The following is a 17,234-nucleotide window of genomic DNA, read 5'->3' on the forward strand; positions in this document are numbered from 1 at the left end:
AAACCTGAGGGGTAGTGATAGCCAGCCACATTTCCATGTGATGGCTGCCACGGGCTGGGCCTGGAGGGCTGGCTGCATGCAGGTCAATGGTTCTGAAGGTAGAAGGCTCCATGAGGCTGTGGTAAAGGCCTGTGCATTGCTGGGGAAGGGAACTGCAGATGGCAAGGCCAGTGATGCTTCTGGGGTGGGCCTTGAGTGCCATCGAGGCGCCTGGACCTTCTCCCATGGGCAGCAGGGACAGCCATGGCCTGAACCTGTGGGGTGGACTCGGAAAGGCCAGCCTCGACTGGGTGGGGCTCCGGGGTTGGCGCCTCCGATTCCGGCCACCAGGGGGCCCCGCCGCCCGCGCTGGGCCCCGCCGGGCTGGTCACGCAGGCTGACGTAAGCGGGTCCCGCGGAGGCCGCTGGACAAAAGGCAGCTTTGTAAGGCGGCGACGGCTCCGCAGCCGCCCCGGGACAGAGCGGCCTGGGCAGAGGGGGCGGGCCGGGGTCGGCGCCGCAGAGGCGGGGAGGCAGGGTTGAGCCGGAGACCCTGGACCCCGCCCCCGCACACCTGCCAGCGTCTCGTGGCGTCGGCCCCGGGCACTGGCAGGAGATGAGAGGCTGCTGCCGCCTGGTCCGAAGGACATCGGCGCCCCCTAGGCCCGGTCCCCGCCCAAGTTCCTCGGGCCTTTCCTGCTGCCCCTGCCTGCGAGGGCCGACGACAGGGAGCACAGGATCCCGCGCCCAAGCCAGGTCCCCATCTTCCTTCAGAGGCCCAGGCCTGGACCCCGCTGTGCTGCAAATGCGCCGGCAGGAGCGTCAGAGCCCAGATGCCCGTCCAGCAGGAAGCGGGCGGGAGATGGTTCCTTCCTTCTGTCCTGAGGGGGATCCCTGCACAGAGGGACCATTGAGGGGCTGGCATTGTCTGCCTAACTCACTCAGTGCCTCCCTCCCATGCGGAGCCCTGGTAGGATGGCCCTCGTTGCTGTCTTGGCAGTGGGTCCAGGTGGGATCCTGGGGGCAGGGCTTCCCTGAATGCAGACAGCTAGGCCTCCCTCCACCTGCCCCAGCCTCCCACCCAGGCTCGGATTTCCAGGGCATAAGGCTCCATTGTCCCAGCACTGGCAGAGGTGGCCTGTCAATTTGGCCTTGTGTTTGGTGGTTGGGAAATTCCCAGCCATGGGGGCTGGAAGCAGGGAGGGGCTACCCAGGTGTCCTGCACGCCAACTGAAGGGACCCCATGAGGTTGGCTCCTGGGCATCCCCCACTGCCTGGAGCTGTCCCAGGCTGGACCTCAGCCGTTCATCAACCCTCAGGAGCAGCTGGGTGAGGAGAGCCAGAAATTCAGTGCCCCTGGCCCTGCATCCCCAGAGTCCTCCAACCTAAGAAGCCCCCATCCTTCTGTCTCCAGCCATGGGCAGCTGCAGCTGTGAGGCCCAGGACCCTTAGCAGGACATGCAGAGCTGGGCAGGGACCCAGGCTCATATGCTCCTAGTGTGGGGTGGGTTGTCTCCAGCCTGTGGAGACTGCCATGAAGCTGACTGGCTTCCCAGATGGCCTGGCCCACTTGAAATAATTGCTCCGGCTACTGATGTGGTGGGAACTTTGGTATTTTTAACCCATTTGGGGGGTAGGGGAACAGCTGGGAAGAGAGAGGCAAGCTTTCAGAGTCAGAAAGGCCTGAGAGAGAAGAGTAGAGGAAACCCTGTAAGGAGGAGCCAGGCAGGCCACCTCAGTAGTTCCCCAGCCCTAAACACAGCCCGTACCACCCTGTGTCTCAGCAGGTAGGTGCAGACCCAAATGCCAGTTGCAGAAGAGGGAAAGGGCCCTCTCCAGGGTTAGAGCTAGGATCACTATGGTGCAGACAGCTAAGCCTAGAACTCCTACCATGTTCCAGGGAGTCCTATGGTTTCTGATGTCAGGAAAACTTACTCCTCTCAGTTCCCCAGAATCATTTCACCCCACCCCACCCAAACTGAGTGCCAAACTAGTTTGGTGGAGAATACAAGCCCTGACTCCAGCTGCCTGGTCAGTGGCATGGCCAACCAAGTCCTAGTGACCCTGGGAGTCAGGGAGGGGACAAGGACAAGACTATAGCATTGCTTGGTTGGGTTCCAGATCTGGCCCCACTCCCCAGAACTGACCCCAAACTCTGTGTCTGCTGCCCTAAAAAGAGACCCTGGCTGGATGTAGTGGCTCATGTCTGTAATCCCAACACTTTGGGAGGCCAAAGCAGGAGGATCACTTGAGGCCAGAAGTTTGAGACCAGCCTGGGCAACATAGCAAGACCCCATCTCTCTTTTTTTTTTAGACCAAATCTTACTCTGTCACCCAGGCTGGAGTGCAGTGGCATGATCTCGGCTCACTGCAACCTCTGCCTCCCAGGTTCAAGCAATTCTCTTGCCTCAGCCTCCTGAGTAGCTGAGATTACAGGCATGTACCAGCATGCCTAGCCAATTTTTGTGTTTTTAGTAGAAATGGGGGTTTTACCATGTAGGCCAGGCTGGTCTTGAACTCCTGACCTTAGGTGATCTGCCCACCTCAGTATCCCAAAGTGCTGGGATCACAGGCTTGAGCCACCAAGCCAGGCCTGACCTTCAAAACAAAAGATCCTAGTGATCCTCATCCCTACCATGGACTCCCAGAGGGAACGAAGCACCTCTCATCACCCAGGGGGACAGCCTCCAGTCAGCTGGAATATGTATGCACTATGAGGCAGCAAATGTGTCCATGCCTGGCAGCCACTCAGCCCTCAGTCACACGGTGATGGGTGCTAATATCCAAGAGGAGCAGAAGTCAAGGCCATGGGTCCTTTTCTCCCCTTGCCTGAGATGCAGTCCCACAGCCCCTGGTGCTCTTGGTTGGGAGAAAAATCAGAGTTTGACATCTCGTCCCATTGCCTTCTGCTTTCTGACCTCACTGAGGTTAGGGTAGTCAAGGCCTGGGGGACTGGGACAGAGTTAAGGGGTGTCCATTCTCCATCCATGCCTACCCCCATGGAGACTCAGCATGCCTAAGAAGGTGCAAAGGCTTCCTGTGGGCACACCAGCTCCTGCCTCCCTGTGCCTGTCCTCTGCTCGGTCCTGGGGTCTCCAGTGATTATAGCCCTTGCTGCTTCCCGCAGTGGGGAACCCAGAGCCCTGGCCAGAGGCTTGAACCTGGCACCACAGGAGTTTCACAGAAAATGGGTGACAGCCAAGGTGGATCATGAACAGTGAGGAGTTGTCCAGCAGGTGACAAGGAGAAGGGTCTAAAAGGCGGAGGGCACAGCCTGAGCAAAGTCTTGGCAACAAAATGCTGACGCATCCCAGAAATGGGGCAGGTGGAGCACTGGAAGACTGGCCCTGCCAAACTACAGAGTGGTCCTGTGGGCCCAGCGTGGTGGCTCAGACCTATAATCCCAACACTTTGGGAGGCTGAGGCAGGAGGATAACTTGAACCCAGGAGTTCAAGATCAGCCTGGGCAACATAGTGAGACCCCCATTTTTACAACAAAAATACAAAAATTAGCTGTGTGTGGTGGTGTGTGCCTGTAGCCCCAGTTTCTCTGGAGGCTGAAGTGGGAGGATCACTTGAGCTTGGGAGGTCAAGACTTCTGTGAGCCGTGATCCTGCCACTGCATTACAGCCTGGGTGACAAAGCAAGATCCTGTCTAAAAAAAAAAAAGAAAGAAAAAGGACGAAAAAGAGAGTGGCCCTGTGGCTAAGAGCCTGCAATCCCCTTAAGCTTAGCATGCTCTCTGAGTCAGGAGTGGGGGACAGGGTCCTGCAGAGGGGAGGCATGGGGAGAGAAGTGGCAGAATGACCCCAGGGACACAGCCTGGGGAGCGTAAAGGGGTCAGTGCTTGTCCTAAGACAAAAGGTAGGGGCTTTCAGGAGGGCAGGCTTAACAGTGCCTGGGGTGGGTTGGAGACTTGGGAATTGAGAAGACTGAGGAGCCTCCACTCAGTGAGGGAGGGAGGTTCAAGTAGAGCCCTGGGCACAGGGGTCAGATGGTTGAGGAAGTAATTGTACTGAGGTGGCCAGTCACGCTGACTCAGGTCTGTAATCCCAGCACTTTGAGAGGCCAAGACAGGAGGATTGCTTGAGCCCAGGAGTTCAAGACGAGCCTGGGCAACATGGCAAAAACCTCATCTCTACCAAAAAAAAAATTAGCTAGGCATGGTGGCATGTGCCTGTAGTCCCAGCTACACAGGAGGTTGAGGTGGGAGGATCACTTGAATTCAGGAAGTCGAGGCTGCCATGAGCCATGATCCTGCCTGCCACTGCACTCCAGCCTGGCTGACAAAGCAAGATCCTGTCTCAAAAAAAAAAAAAAAATACTGGGCTGAGGGGCACAACAAAAAGGGGCAAGAGAGAAGCTGAGCTTGAGAAGGGGCCTTGTTCAGCTGGGATGCAAGATGCAGCAGTGCAGGGTTTCTCTGAGGCCCTCATAGGCCTGGGTGCCCAAGATGCCCAGAGCTGAGGTGGCAGCAAGAGTGCACACTTGTGGTACCCCCACTGTGTGCCAGACCTGCCTGGCTACCGTCTGCAGCTGCAGGAAAAATGAGAGGTGCAGACTCCAGCTAGGGCCACGAAGCAGCCGGTGAGCGACAGTGTGCGAATTCAACCCCGCCTCCCACTAGACTTAGAAGGGGGTTGATAGCTGAGGCTGACTCCAGACTCCCCAGCCCTCCCCAGAGCATTCAGAGCCCCCTACCCAGCACTCCTGGGAGGCTCTTCCCTAGCCAGTTAGGAGAATGTAGTATTTATGTGAATGTCTGTTCGAGTACAGTGTGCCCTCAGAGTCCACTTTGCAGCATTCCTGGCACAGCCCCTTCCACCCTGCCTGGCTCCAGAGGAGGGAGGGAGAGGGAGGCCCCACCCCCAGCCCCTTCTCCTCCCACCCCTCCCTGCTGGGCAATGAGGAAAACAGGAGTGAGGGAAGAGCTGTGATGTGGCTGGTAGTGGGGGGGCTCCTGCATCCCAGAGGGGCTGACCTCAGCCTGGGAGGAATGTGCAGGAGGGGAGGGCCGGGGTGTGGCGGGTGGGGGTAGGGCCACAGCCAAAGGCCCAGGGTTCTTGGTAGCCCCTCCCTTGGCACCTCCATCTCAGTTCTGACAGGGCCCTCAGAAGGGAAGGGGAACAGGCCAGGAGTGGAGGAGCTAATCTTTCAAAAAAGGTGGGCCAAGGTTCCCTGGGAATATGGAGACCAGGCTGGGGTGAGGACATACTTGCAACCGTTTCCCCAGCAGATGCTCCTAGGGCAGAGCCTTAGAGTGTCTGGGAAGTGAGGTCTCAGGTGATGCTCCTATGGCCGCTCATGCCTGCCCCCACTGTGCCTAAGTCCTCTGGGCAGCATGACCTGCTACCCACGTGACCAAAACAAGGAAGAGTTATGATGTTGGAGCCACCAGCCCTGATGACTAAAGCAGGTGTGAGTGAGGCGCCCAAGATCCCATCCAGCCCAGGCTGGGCACTGGGAGGGTTGGCACAGCCTTCTTCAGATGGACGTCCCACCCCAGATGCACCACCTGGAGTCCAGGCAGAGGCAAAGGGGCAGGGCAGGCCCAGTTGGTGGCCAGGGGTGGGGAGACAGGTGCTCAGATTTGGCACAATAATCCAGGTTTTTCCAGAAGGAAAAACCAAGACCATGGTAGGCCATGCCATTGACAGGCAGCCCTAGAGCAAGAACTCAGGCAGGCCTCTGACCACTGAAGTGCCCTCAAAAGACAGAGGCCCAGGGCAGAAGTACAGGCAGGAAAAGGGACCCCAGCTGCCTCCCCTGGTTTGCCCTATTCTGTTAAGACCCAGGCCCAGGCTGCCTGATTCTAGAATCCTTGAGGCCTTCCAGGCCCCAGTGTGACACACAGGCAGTGACCCTGCTCCTGGCTGGAGTGCTGGCCTCCATGGGGGCCCCTACCCATGGCCTGGCACACTGGACCTGGGGCTGAGGAACAGAAAAGGGATCATGCGGAATCAGGGACAACTTGACCTCCCATCCCTGGGGACTTCCATTCCTACTCAAGGGAGGGGACATGTCTAGAGGACCGAGAGCAGGGCACAGCACTCAACGGGAACTGAGACAGCCCAGTCCTTTAGGCTGGGGGTTGAATCCGGGCTATTGGAAAGATAATGGGGGGTCCTGATCCCATTTCCCAGAGCGAACGCAGGGCTGGTGGAGGAGGGTGCAGAGGTGATAAAACAGACCAGGCCCCTGGGCCTGGAGAACTGAAGGCAATGAGGGCCGATGGGAGCACAGTGGGAGTGGATGGGGGCCTCCAAGGCACTTGCTGATCCTGGCTGCTTGGGTGGAAAGCTGTTAAACAGCCCAAGAATGTTGTTTGCTTGCATGGGGCCAGGAGAGCCTGCCCAGGTCCAAGGCCAGAGGCAGCTAGTCCCGGTAGGAAAAGGCCGCATCCAGGAAACCCATGAACCCAGGCAGGGATCTGTCCTTCCACTTACCCTGCTGAAGGGCCCTGCTGCTCCCACTGGTCCCTGTTATTCACCTGCCAGCTGGACAGGCCAGGCTGGGAACACCAGGTCCTCAGGCTCAGGAAGGAGGGGGATGGCCCCACTTCCACTTCCAGGAGACTTATTGATGTGCCCCCCCCACCTCTGTCCCTGCTTGGCTGGAAGTATCCAGGGCTGGGCAACAGAACTGCTCACTTAAAGTGCCCACACTGTCCCATCAGTCTTGGGAAGTGGTAGAATGCCTTTTGTGAGGATTGAAGGATCAAAGCCCATTCTTAAGCCCTGGTATAGTCACTCAGGTCAACCTGAGGGGTCTACTATGCCACTGTCAACATTCAGTCTCTCCAGAGAAGTACCCCTCATCCTACAAATGGGGCATGTTCAGCAGACTCAGCTTCAGGACAAGACCCCAAGTCATTCCCAACCGAGGTTCCGAGGTGCCGGAGCCCCATCCTGTCTGCAAAACTCCCTCAGGTTTTAGCTCTGGGTTTGGTGGGGGTTGTTCCTCCCACCTCCAACCTAGGAAGAGAGGCCAGAGGAAGGGAGGTCACATAGTCTGCCCCGTAACCTCTCAGCAGAGATGCAGAGCCACCTGTCCAGGATGGGGGACTCCGGATTGGCCCCGCCCTGTGGTGCAGAAGTGAGATTTGCTGCTCCTCCTGCATCTGCCCCTTTCCTGTCCTCCTTTCCCTCCCCACCTGGCTGTCATGGAAGAAGCCACTGCTTGCCAGGCTGCTGAAATACTAAGTGGCCAAGTGGTGAGGAAGGACAGGGCTGAGTCCTGAGGGCCCATCGGACCTTCAGTTGAGAGCCCCTCCCCTGAGCTCCAGCTGCCCGCCCACCCTAGCTGGTCCCTGGGAACTGAGGTGGCAGCTGAGCTCCCCATGATCTCTCCCCACAGCTCCCCAGCTGTGGAGGGACAGGTGAGATATTGGAGTCTTGAGGGGTGCCCCCACCCTGTGATTTCCTTTGCCTGCAGAGCCCCAGGAGCTGGGGCCTTCTTCCTCTCTTTTCTTGGCTGGCCACCTGGCTTCTTGGGACCGCTGCCTATGGCACCCTTCTGCCTTGAGGCCCAACAGGGGAGGGGTCTCCCCTACTATCCCCACTGTTGTGCCCATTCGCCCATTCCACTCCTGCCTGGCTGCGGTCTCCAGCCGATCCCGGCTGCCTGCCCGGTCACCCGATCCGCCCTCTAAACTTACGCGGCGCATGGGGCGGTGGCTGGCCTGGTGGGGGCGGGGGCTGCTCCTTAAAGGAGCCGTCAGAGGGTCCCCTGCGGCCCCAGGGCAGGAAGGGGCCAGAGTGGAGAGGTGACGCTGCAGGAGTCCTCGGTGGAGTGTGGAAAGGCACCTGGCGTTGGCCTGGAAGACCTCTAGAGCCTGAGAAGAGGCAGCGGCAAGTGTCCAGGGGAGGGGGTGGAAGGAGGGAGATGGGGGTCCTGGCCTGGGAGGGGGCCAGGAGCTGGGGAGCTGGGCAGGAGTGTGGGTGGAGGGACTGGAGCCTGCCCCAGCAGCTGCTCCCCTTGCTTAATCCCACCTTGAGGTTTGCCCCACTCTCCGGGCTCCTATGTCCAGCACCTGCCCAGCTGACTCCAGGGAAGAAGGGTGGGCATAGCAGCCAGGTCTTGGCCTCAGCTGAGGGCCTGGGGGAGGTGTCTGGTTCCTACGTGAAGGGGCTCTACGTGATGGGGAAACCTTGAGGGCCGAGAGAAGTGGAGGGAGAGTCTCAGAGAGGCCGTGGAGGTGTTGAGAGGGAAGGCCAGCTCAGCGAGGCCAGGAGGCTGGGGTGCGAGTGACAGGCTGCTTCACCTTGCCCTTCCCTGATTCCTCACGGGTGTGGAGAGAGAGCCCTCAAGCTCGAACGCAGAGGCTGCTTCAGCTGGGTTGGGACCAGTCCCCAAGTCAGATGCTGAGGCTTCTGCCTGGGTCTTGGGTCTCCTGAGTAGCACTTCTCCGTAAGGAATAGGTGTCATAGAATTGGAGTGATTGATCCTGCAGCTGGATTTGCTCACTTGCATGCTCAGAGACACTTCCATGCTTATGTGTGCCCACATTTGCACATGCACAAATATGTGACACATCTGTGTGCAAAATATGCATATTGCACACATGCACTGCATAGATTGCACAGTGCCACATGCGTGTGCACACTAACATATCCACACATGTGCAATATGACACATTATACATTTGCACAGACATGTACACATGTGCACACACATGCAAACACACTACATATGCGCACACCACAAGGGGACACTCGGAAATACATTCACATTTACAGGCACCCACACCCTTGGCTCCAGCCCCAAAAGTGCCTCTGTTTCCCTGTGGGACTGTGGGGGCACCACCCCCTCCAGAGCCTGACCCCCTCCTGTCACTCCTGCTCTTTTGACTGGCTTGTTTTGCTCATTGCATTTGGCACCCTCTGCACCCATCCGATTCCTTGTTGGCACTCCGTCCCCTCTCACATGGGGACCTTGTCTATGTCTCCCAGTATTCCTCCTCTCGGGCCAAGGCTGGCATGAAGTGGGTGCACATTGTAAATTAATGTCTGTAAGTGTGTATGCGAGAGGGGAGATTACTGGGGAGGGTGACGTGGTGAGGCGGGACTGCCAGTGCAGGGTGACCCTGAGGGTGTGCCTGATGGCGTGGGTGTGTCTGTGATTGTGGCCAGGCGGGGCACCCTTGGAGGGGAGGGTTCGGAAGTGGAATGCGACCCCCCAGCCTCTTTCCCCTAGGGGCTGTAATCTGATCCCTGGGGACTCCCCCCTAGCCTCCCGCCCTCTCTGCCAACTACTTCTCTTCCAGATCCTGGGGCAGAGTCCAGGGCAGCTCAAGGCTCCTCCACACACACACCCGCTGAACCCTGAGTGCCCCGAGCTGCTGGGATGGGGCGGGCCGGGGCCGCCGCCATGATCCCGGGCCTGGCCCTGCTCTGGGCAGTGGGGCTGGGGGCTGCAGCCCCCAGCCCCCCACGTCTTCGGTTCTCCTTCCAAGGTAGGTGCACCTGGGGTGGGAGGCCCAGCTTGAGGTGGGCAGGAAAGGGTCCCAGTATGGCCAGGGGGCTCTGTGTTGGCTGTCGCCCCATGTGCGTGCCTGTCACCAGACTCTGGTTGGATTAGTGGGCACTCTCAGATTAACCTCCAGTTAACCCTGTCGGGGCCTCAGCCCCCAGCCTCTGCCCACATTCTCCTCGTGCCTTCTCAGGAAGACCCCGCCTGTCCCCATAGCAACAGACCTTATCTCTGTTCCATTCAGTACCCCCAACCAGGCCATACTTCTTCAGCCCAGCAACAGGGAAGTTGGAGCCCCCGGTACTGGAGGGTGGCCCCTGGGCAGTGGCAGTGAATAGGCAGTTTTGCTGAGCTCAGTCTGGTGGTGAGCTCAGCCTGACTTTCAGGAGTTGGGGTTCTGGCCATCCCTGCCTGCCGGTCTCGCCAGGACTCTGGTGTCCATGAGCCTGGCCTCCCAGTGTGCCCACTTGAAGACACCACCCATCTGAGCATGCCCAAATTCAACCCGCCTTCCTCTTCCTGGGGGGTTACCGCCCACCCTGGCTGCTCCATACGTGCCCCTGGGTGGGCTTGGCTTTGCGTGTGTAAACTGACACACATGGAAACTCACCACGCCAGGCCCTAAGGACAACCTTGGCCCATAAAGCGACCACTAGGCAGGACCTGGGGGAGGCCTCCAGCATGGCTGGTGAGTCCTCAGCAGTGTCCCACCCTGCAGAGCTCCAGGCCTGGCATGGTCTCCAGACTTTTAGCCTGGAGCGGACCTGCTGCTATGAGGCCTTGCTGGTGGATGAGGAGCGTGGACGTCTGTTTGTGGGCGCTGAGAACCATGTGGCCTCTCTCAGCCTGGACAACATCAGCAAGCAGGCCAAGAAGGTGCCAGGGACCCCCAACCCCAGCACTGCCTTGGGAAGGAGCCCTAAGAAAGACCCCACTCCAGCCTGCCTGGAGAGACTCAGGGGAATGGGCCCCCTGAGATAGAGAAATCCCAAGTCCCTGACCTGTGTCCCCTCTTCCCCCACCTCCCCATAGCTGGCCTGGCCGGCCCCTGTGGAATGGCGAGAGGAGTGCAACTGGGCAGGGAAGGACATTGGTGTGAGTGCTGGCTGCCCGGGCAGGGAGTGGGGAGGGTCAGCCCCTCACCCCAGAGACAGGGCAGGGCTAAAACAGAGGCCTGCCTGTTCTGGCTGGGATGAAGGCAGGGAGGTTGAGGTGGCTGAGGTCTGGGGGTGGTGAGTCAGGGTGGGTGCTCATGTAATTCTTCCTGGGGAGCCTCTAAGTCATGGGAGGCTTTGCAGGCATGTGCTTCCCCAGACACTCACCTCAGTGAGGCTGGGTGGATCAGCAAGGGCCCCCAGGTCCCTGTAGCCCATGTTAGCACTTACCTAAGCTGATGCAGAAGAAACGGAGGGACGAGGATGCCACTGATGAGCTGGGACCTCTTAAGGCCACATCCCTGGGGGAAACCTCACTCCTCCCACCCTACTAGACTGAGTGCATGAACTTTGTGAAGTTGCTGCATACCTACAACCACACCCACTTACTGGCCTGTGGCACAGGAGCCTTCCACCCAACTTGTGCCTTTGTGGAAGTGGGCCACCGGCTGGAGGTAAGGCCGGATCTAGGCAGGGAGGGAGGTCGGGAGGGTAAGAAGGGCCTGGTAGTAACAACTTCCCCTGCCTCCCAGGAGCCTGTGCTCCGGCTAGACCTGGGAAGGATAGAGGATGGCAAGGGGAAGAGTCCTTATGACCCCAGGCATCGGGCTGCCTCCGTGCTGGTGGGTGAGTCCAAGGGCTAGGGCCCCAACAGAACCCCTTAGAAACTCCAGAACTGGCCGGGCACGGTGGCTCACGCCTATAATCCCAGCACTTTGGGAGGGTGAGGTATGTGGATCATGAGGTCAGGAGATTGAGACCATCCTGGCTAACAGTGAAACCTCGTCTCTACTAAAAATACAAAAAATTAGCCAGACATGGTGGTGTGAACCTGTAGTCCCAGCTACTCAGGAGGCTGAGTCAGGAGAATTGTTTGAACAAGAGGTGGAGGTTGCAGTGAACCGAGATCGCGTCATTGCACTCCAGCCTGGGTGACAGAGCAAGACTCTGTCTCCAAAAAAAAAGGAAACTCCAGAACCTCACAAAGTTCCAAAACCTCCAAGAGCTTCAGGGATTCCCCATAGCCTCACTGACTCCCTAAGAGCTCCCAGAGCTCCCCAGGCCTTCCTGCTCCAAGAGCCCTCTGCTTAGCTAAGCAGCCCTTGCCCTGTCTGCAGGGAAGGAGCTATACTCAGGGGTGGCAGCAGACCTCATGGGCCGAGACTTTACCATCTTTCGCAGCCTGGGCCAACGTCCAAGTCTCCGAACAGAGCCACACGACTCCCGCTGGCTCAATGGTGAGAGGCTGGTGGGGCTGTGGGAGGGGGCTATCCCCTCCCACAGGGCAGGTGCCAAGCAAAGCCCATAAAGTAAGTGAGCAGTGGGTGCGGCCAGATCTTACCAAATACCCACCTTAATCAGGCACTGGCGTCGGAGACAGATAAGTATGACCTCTTTGACCCCTCTTTGAGTTCACAGATCACATACGTGATAAGATAAAGTCCAATGGCCATGAGGCCAGAGAGAGACAAGAGAGGAAGGGAAAAGGAGACTGGGTGGGTGGAGGGGGTTGGGTAAAGGAAGCTGCTGTGCTGAGGGGAGTATGAGCTAATTCCCAAAGCACAAGAGAGCCAGCCAGCAAAATTCAGGGACAAGCATTCCTGGCAGAGGGAGCAACTAGTGCAAAGGCCTGGATGCAGTAACAAGAAAGGAACAGACTTGGTAGCAATGATAGGGGGCCTGGACTGTCAGGGGCCAGAGTTGCTTATTCTAAGAGCCATGGGGGCTGGGCACAGTGGCTCCCACCTGTAATCCCAACACTTTGGGAGGCTGAGGCAGGCAGATTGCTTGAAGCCAGGAGTTTCATACCAGCCTGGGCTACAAAGCAAGATACTGTCTCTACAGAAAAATAAAAATTAGCCGAGGGCAGTGGCATGCACACACCTGTAGTCCTGGCTAGTCAGGAGGCTGAGATGGAAGGATCACTTGAGCCCAGGAGTTGGCGGCTGCAGTGAGCCATGATGCTGCCACTGCAGGACAGAGCAGAGCCTCTCTCTAAATAAAATAAAAATTAAATAAGGGCTATGAGCTGGTGGGCACAGTGGCTCAAACCTGTAATCCCAGCACTTTGGGAGGCTGAGGCAGGCAGATCACCTGAGGTCTGGAGTTAGAGACCAGCCTGGCCAACATGGTGAAACCCTGTCTCTACAAAAAATACAAAAATTAGCTGAGCGTGGTGGTTGTGCACCTGTAATCCCAGCTACTCGAAAGGCTGAGGCAGGAGAATCTCTTGAACCCGGGAGGCGGAGGTTGCAGTGAGCCCAGCCATTGCACTCCAGCCTGGGTGACAGAGCAAGACTCCATCTCCAAAAACTAAATAAATAAAATTAAAATAAAGGGCAATGGGACCCAGTAGGATTTGAAGCAGGAGTGGGGAGCATCGGGTTATGCTAGGGAGGACAATTCACGAGTGAAGGTGAAACCCGATTACTCCATCTCCCTCCTACCCCAACCTGCGGTGCTGGACAACTGTGTGGGGCAAAATCGGAGGCCAGCTGGGCTTTCCCCCTGCGCACCTAGGTAGCCACGGTCTCTGCTGCCCCCTCGCGGCTGCTTCTTGCCTCGTAGGCCCTGATCCTTAGGATTCAGTTTGCCCAGAGCGCCAACTAGACGTGATTCTAGAGGTTGGGTGGTCAGACACTGTGACCCCGGGCGCTGTGCCTGCGCTCCGGGAAGGGGAAGCAGCGCGTGGGCCTCGTATCGGGGGCGAGGCCAGGACCCGCTGACCCACGCCTCCCGCCACGGTCAGAGCCCAAGTTTGTCAAGGTATTTTGGATCCCGGAGAATGAGAACCCAGATGACGACAAAATCTACTTCTTCTTTCGTGAGACGGCGGTGGAGACGGCGCCAGCAATGGGACGCCTGTTGGTGTCCCGCGTTGGCCAGATCTGCCGGGTGAGGAGGCCCTGGCCACACCCCGCGGCCCTGTTCCTACCTCTTCGCCCGCCCTGGTCTTGCTCTCATCCCCTCTGGTCGTCCGGCAGAACGACGTAGGCGGCCAGCGCAGTCTGGTCAACAAGTGGACAACATTCCTGAAGGCGCGGCTGGTGTGCTCGGTGCCCGGCGTCGAGGGCGACACCCACTTCGATCAGCTCCGTGAGTGCGGGAGGTGGGAATGGGGTTGGGGAGGGGGGCAGCGGCGCAGACTCCGGGAGCCCCCGCCGCAGCAGGGCTGTGCGCCCTGCCCCAGCTAGGCCCCTTCCCCGCAGAGGATGTGTTTCTGCTGTCCTCCCGGGACCACCGGACCCAGCTGCTCTATGCCGTCTTCTCCACGTCCAGGTGAGGGGCGGGAGTAAAAAGCGGCCGGGGCAGGCCTGGGCTCCACCCGGCCCCTCACCCACCCTGTTCTTCGCCTACAGCAGCATCTTTCAGGGCTCTGCGGTGTGCGTGTACAGCATGAACGACGTGCGCCGGGCCTTCCTGGGACCCTTTGCACATAAGGAGGGGCCCATACACCAGTGGGTGTCATACCAGGGTCGCGTCCCCTACCCGCGGCCAGGAATGGTGTGTAGGCCAGGGACTTTTGCCACAACCCACTTCACGACCCCTTCAAAGCCTCAAGGGTTTGAGAACTTGGCCCAGGGTCTTCTTGGTGAATGTGGTTTCTTCCTTTAGTTATGAGTGAGAAAAGATTTTCATCATAAAACAAGGCTTGTTTCCCCACCTCTGACTTCCCAGGGCAAGGCTGTATCCCGTCTTTCAAATTCCCAGGGCAGGGTCTGTCCCCATCCCCCTCCATGTTCCCAGAGGCTTGGCATGGAAGGCTGCTCATGAAGCCCCCATATCTATATCCCTGCTGTGCCTCCTTTCCCCCCACCCCCAGTGCCCCAGCAAGACCTTTGGCACCTTCAGTTCCACCAAGGACTTCCCAGATGATGTCATCCATTTTGCGAGGAACCACCCCCTCATGTACAACTCTGTCCTGCCCATTGGGGGGCGCCCTCTTTTCCTACAAGTTGGAGCAAATTACACCTTCACTCAAATTGCCGCGGACCGGGTTGCAGCCGCTGACGGACACTATGACGTCCTCTTCATTGGCACAGGTCAGGGCCCGTCCACAGCGACCCCCAGGCTCCCATCCAGGCCCTGTGGCCTGCTGGTGGAAGCTCTCCCTGTTCAGTCCCATTTTCACATCCCTTCCTGGGCTATGTCTCCACCTTCTGGATGCTGCCCAACCTGCACTCTTCCAGTCCACACTTGACAACCCAAACGTGCTGAGGGTAGACACCTAAAAGGCGAGGAGATGGCTCCCCAGCTGTCCGGCAGCACCAATTGTCATTATGCCTTCTCATCCCTGCAGACGCTGGCACGGTGCTGAAGGTGATATCGGTCCCCAAGGGCAGCAGGCCCAGTGCAGAGGGGCTGCTCCTGGAGGAGCTGCACGTGTTTGAGGTGAGGCCTCGCCCCCAGTCGCCCGGGACACCCCCCCCCACCACCACTAAGCCCTGACCCCGTCGCCCCTCCTCCCTCTCAGGACTCGAGCGCTGTCACCAGCATGCAAATCTCCTCCAAGAGGGTGAGTGACCAGAAGGATGAGGGTGCGGGTGGAATGGACTGAGCTTGTTTGTGCCTGGCACGTCCCAAGCCTCTGGCCCCTCTTGGTAGTTTGCAATTCTGGGTTTGAGTACAGGCTCTGCCTTTGCTAGACTGTATGACCTGAGGTGTAAGACCTCAGTGTTCCCATCTGGCGAGTGGGAGAAGGGATCCCTGACCGATGGGAGGCAGGCGGGGGGCCGCCCTCGGTCGGCCCAGAACCCCTCGTGCCCCCCTAGCACCAGCTGTACGTAGCCTCGCGGAGGGCGGTGGCCCAGATCGCGTTGCACCGCTGCACTGCCCACGGCCGCGCCTGCGCTGAATGCTGTCTGGCGCGTGACCCCTACTGCGCCTGGGACGGGGTCGCGTGCACCCGCTTCCAGCCCAGTACCAAGAGGTGGGCGGGGTTGGGATTGGGCCGTCGGGAGGGAGGCGAAGGGTCTTTCACTGCCCAGGGCTGAAAGAAGAAGGGCTCACGGAGGGTCCAATGTTCCTCTCAGGCGGTTCCGGCGGCAAGACGTAAGGAATGGTGACCCCAGTACGCTGTGCTCAGGAGGTGGGTCCCCCAGCTGCCCCCCCTCAGCCCCAGAAAACGTCCCACCTTCCCCGCTTTGCCTAAATCTGGCGTTGTTTTCGCCCCAAGACTTTTCTCGTCCCGCACTGCTGGAACACAAGGTGTTCGGGGTGGAGGGCAGCAGCGCCTTTCTGGAGTGTGAGCCCCGTTCGCTGCAAGCGCGCGTCGAGTGGACTTTCCAGCGCTCAGGGGTGACAGCCCACACCCAGGTGAGTTTTGCTCCACGCTCCCCACCAGGCTCCTGGCTCACCCGCTGCATCCAGGAGATGCCTCACCCTGCTCAAGGAGGCCACCCAACCAGACTCCCTCCCCTCCCCGCCCAGTTTGGGCCCTCACCTGCACTCTACAAGCTGCGGAGGCTCCATTGGGTCCAACCAGGCTCCTGACCCGCCTCCCCTGGATCCGGGAGAAGACCTGCCCTCCACCACCTATTGAGGTCCCTGACCCCACGTTCCTGTAAACCCCGCCTCGTTTGTATCCTCCTTGGAAGACCATCAGCTTCCAAACACTCAACCTTCAAATGTGCACCCGCGGGCACCCCTTTCCCGCTCCCCCTCGGCTCCAATGACCCTTTGCTTCTTCCCTCGGGTGCTAGGGGCCCGACGCCCCCGCCTCACGCTACCCCCCGCCCGCAGGTGCTGACAGAGGAGCGCACCGAGCGCACCACCCGGGGGCTACTGCTGCGCAGGCTCCGGCGCCGAGACTCGGGCGTGTACCTGTGCGCCGCGGTCGAGCAGGGCTTTTCGCAGCCGCTCCGTCGCCTGTCGCTGCACGTGTTGAGTGCTACGCAGGCCGAACGGCTGGCGCGGGCCGAGGAGGCTACGCCCGCCGCGCCGCCGAGCCCCAAACTCTGGTACCGGGACTTTCTACAGCTGGTGGAGCCGGGCGGCGGTGGCAGCGCGAACTCCTTGCGCATGTGCAGCCCGCAGCTTGCGCAGCACTCATTGCCCGCGGAGTCGCGGAGGAATAAAGGCCGCAACCGAAGGATGCACGCTTCTGAGCCACGCGCTGAGCGGGGACCGCGCAGCGCAACGCACTGGTGATTGGGCTGTCCCCACGCCAGGGACCAAGCAGGAGACTACCGGCGGGAGAGGAGGCAGATAGACCCTGAAAAGACGGACGGGTTGGGCCGGGCACGTTGTGGGTCCCCGGCTAACATAGACACCAACCAACAGGCTCTGGCTGAGGGCAGCTGCGCGGGCTTATTTATTAACAGGATAACTCTTGAATGTAGTAGCTCCGGGAAGGGCGGGACACGCCGGGCGCAGGATTCTGCCGGGAGGGAAGGGACGGGGAAGCCGGGCTCCAGAGCAACAACCAGGGCCGAGGAGGAGCCTGGAGTGCCCACCCTGGGGGACAGACCCCACCTCCTTGGGTAGTGAGCAGTGAGCAGAAAGCTGTGAACAGGTTGGGCTGTTGGAGGTGGAGCGAGGCAGGCCGACTGTACTAAAGTAACGCAATAAACGCATTATCAGCCAAAGCTGGAATGGCCCCAGCAGACAACCCCAGTCCTAGGCCTTGCT

General features: G+C 59.3%; 1 protein-coding gene across 10 annotated transcripts; it reads left to right on the forward strand.

The window, feature by feature from the left end:
* The first annotated feature begins 7,711 nt into the window (after nucleotides 1–7,711).
* SEMA3B (semaphorin 3B) lies at nucleotides 7,712–17,214 on the forward strand. 10 transcript variants are annotated; one of them, XM_078350954.1, is made up of 18 exons: nucleotides 7,712–7,829; nucleotides 9,245–9,433; nucleotides 10,169–10,326; nucleotides 10,483–10,545; nucleotides 10,940–11,059; nucleotides 11,138–11,231; nucleotides 11,723–11,842; nucleotides 13,354–13,499; nucleotides 13,589–13,700; nucleotides 13,799–13,883; nucleotides 13,964–14,108; nucleotides 14,428–14,647; nucleotides 14,905–14,996; nucleotides 15,079–15,120; nucleotides 15,377–15,534; nucleotides 15,638–15,693; nucleotides 15,781–15,920; nucleotides 16,347–17,214. In XM_078350954.1, exons 2-18 carry the CDS (start codon nucleotides 9,325–9,327, stop codon nucleotides 16,752–16,754), a joined length of 2,268 nt encoding a protein of 755 aa, XP_078207080.1. In that variant the 5' UTR covers nucleotides 7,712–7,829; nucleotides 9,245–9,324; the 3' UTR covers nucleotides 16,755–17,214. The 10 variants fall into 10 exon arrangements, with proteins under 10 accessions (XP_078207080.1, XP_078207081.1, XP_035131472.1 ...); XM_078350955.1 differs by having other exon boundaries at nucleotides 13,967–14,108; XM_035275581.3 differs by having other exon boundaries at nucleotides 13,814–13,883.
* The last annotated feature ends 20 nt before the right edge of the window (nucleotides 17,215–17,234 follow it).

This window comes from Callithrix jacchus, chromosome 15 (genome assembly GCF_049354715.1).
Source record: "Callithrix jacchus isolate 240 chromosome 15, calJac240_pri, whole genome shotgun sequence".
Classification (NCBI taxonomy): Eukaryota; Metazoa; Chordata; class Mammalia; order Primates; family Cebidae; genus Callithrix; species Callithrix jacchus.

Bases quoted from the DNA above. Each gene is read 5' to 3' on its own strand.
- SEMA3B (XM_078350954.1), top strand. From the start codon at position 9,325: ATGGGGCGGGCCGGGGCCGCCGCCATGATCCCGGGCCTGGCCCTGCTC. The intron at 11,843-13,353 runs GTGAGAGGCTGG...CGCCACGGTCAG, and splicing joins CGACTCCCGCTGGCTCAATG to AGCCCAAGTTTGTCAAGGTA. The intron at 13,500-13,588 runs GTGAGGAGGCCC...GTCGTCCGGCAG, and splicing joins GCGTTGGCCAGATCTGCCGG to AACGACGTAGGCGGCCAGCG.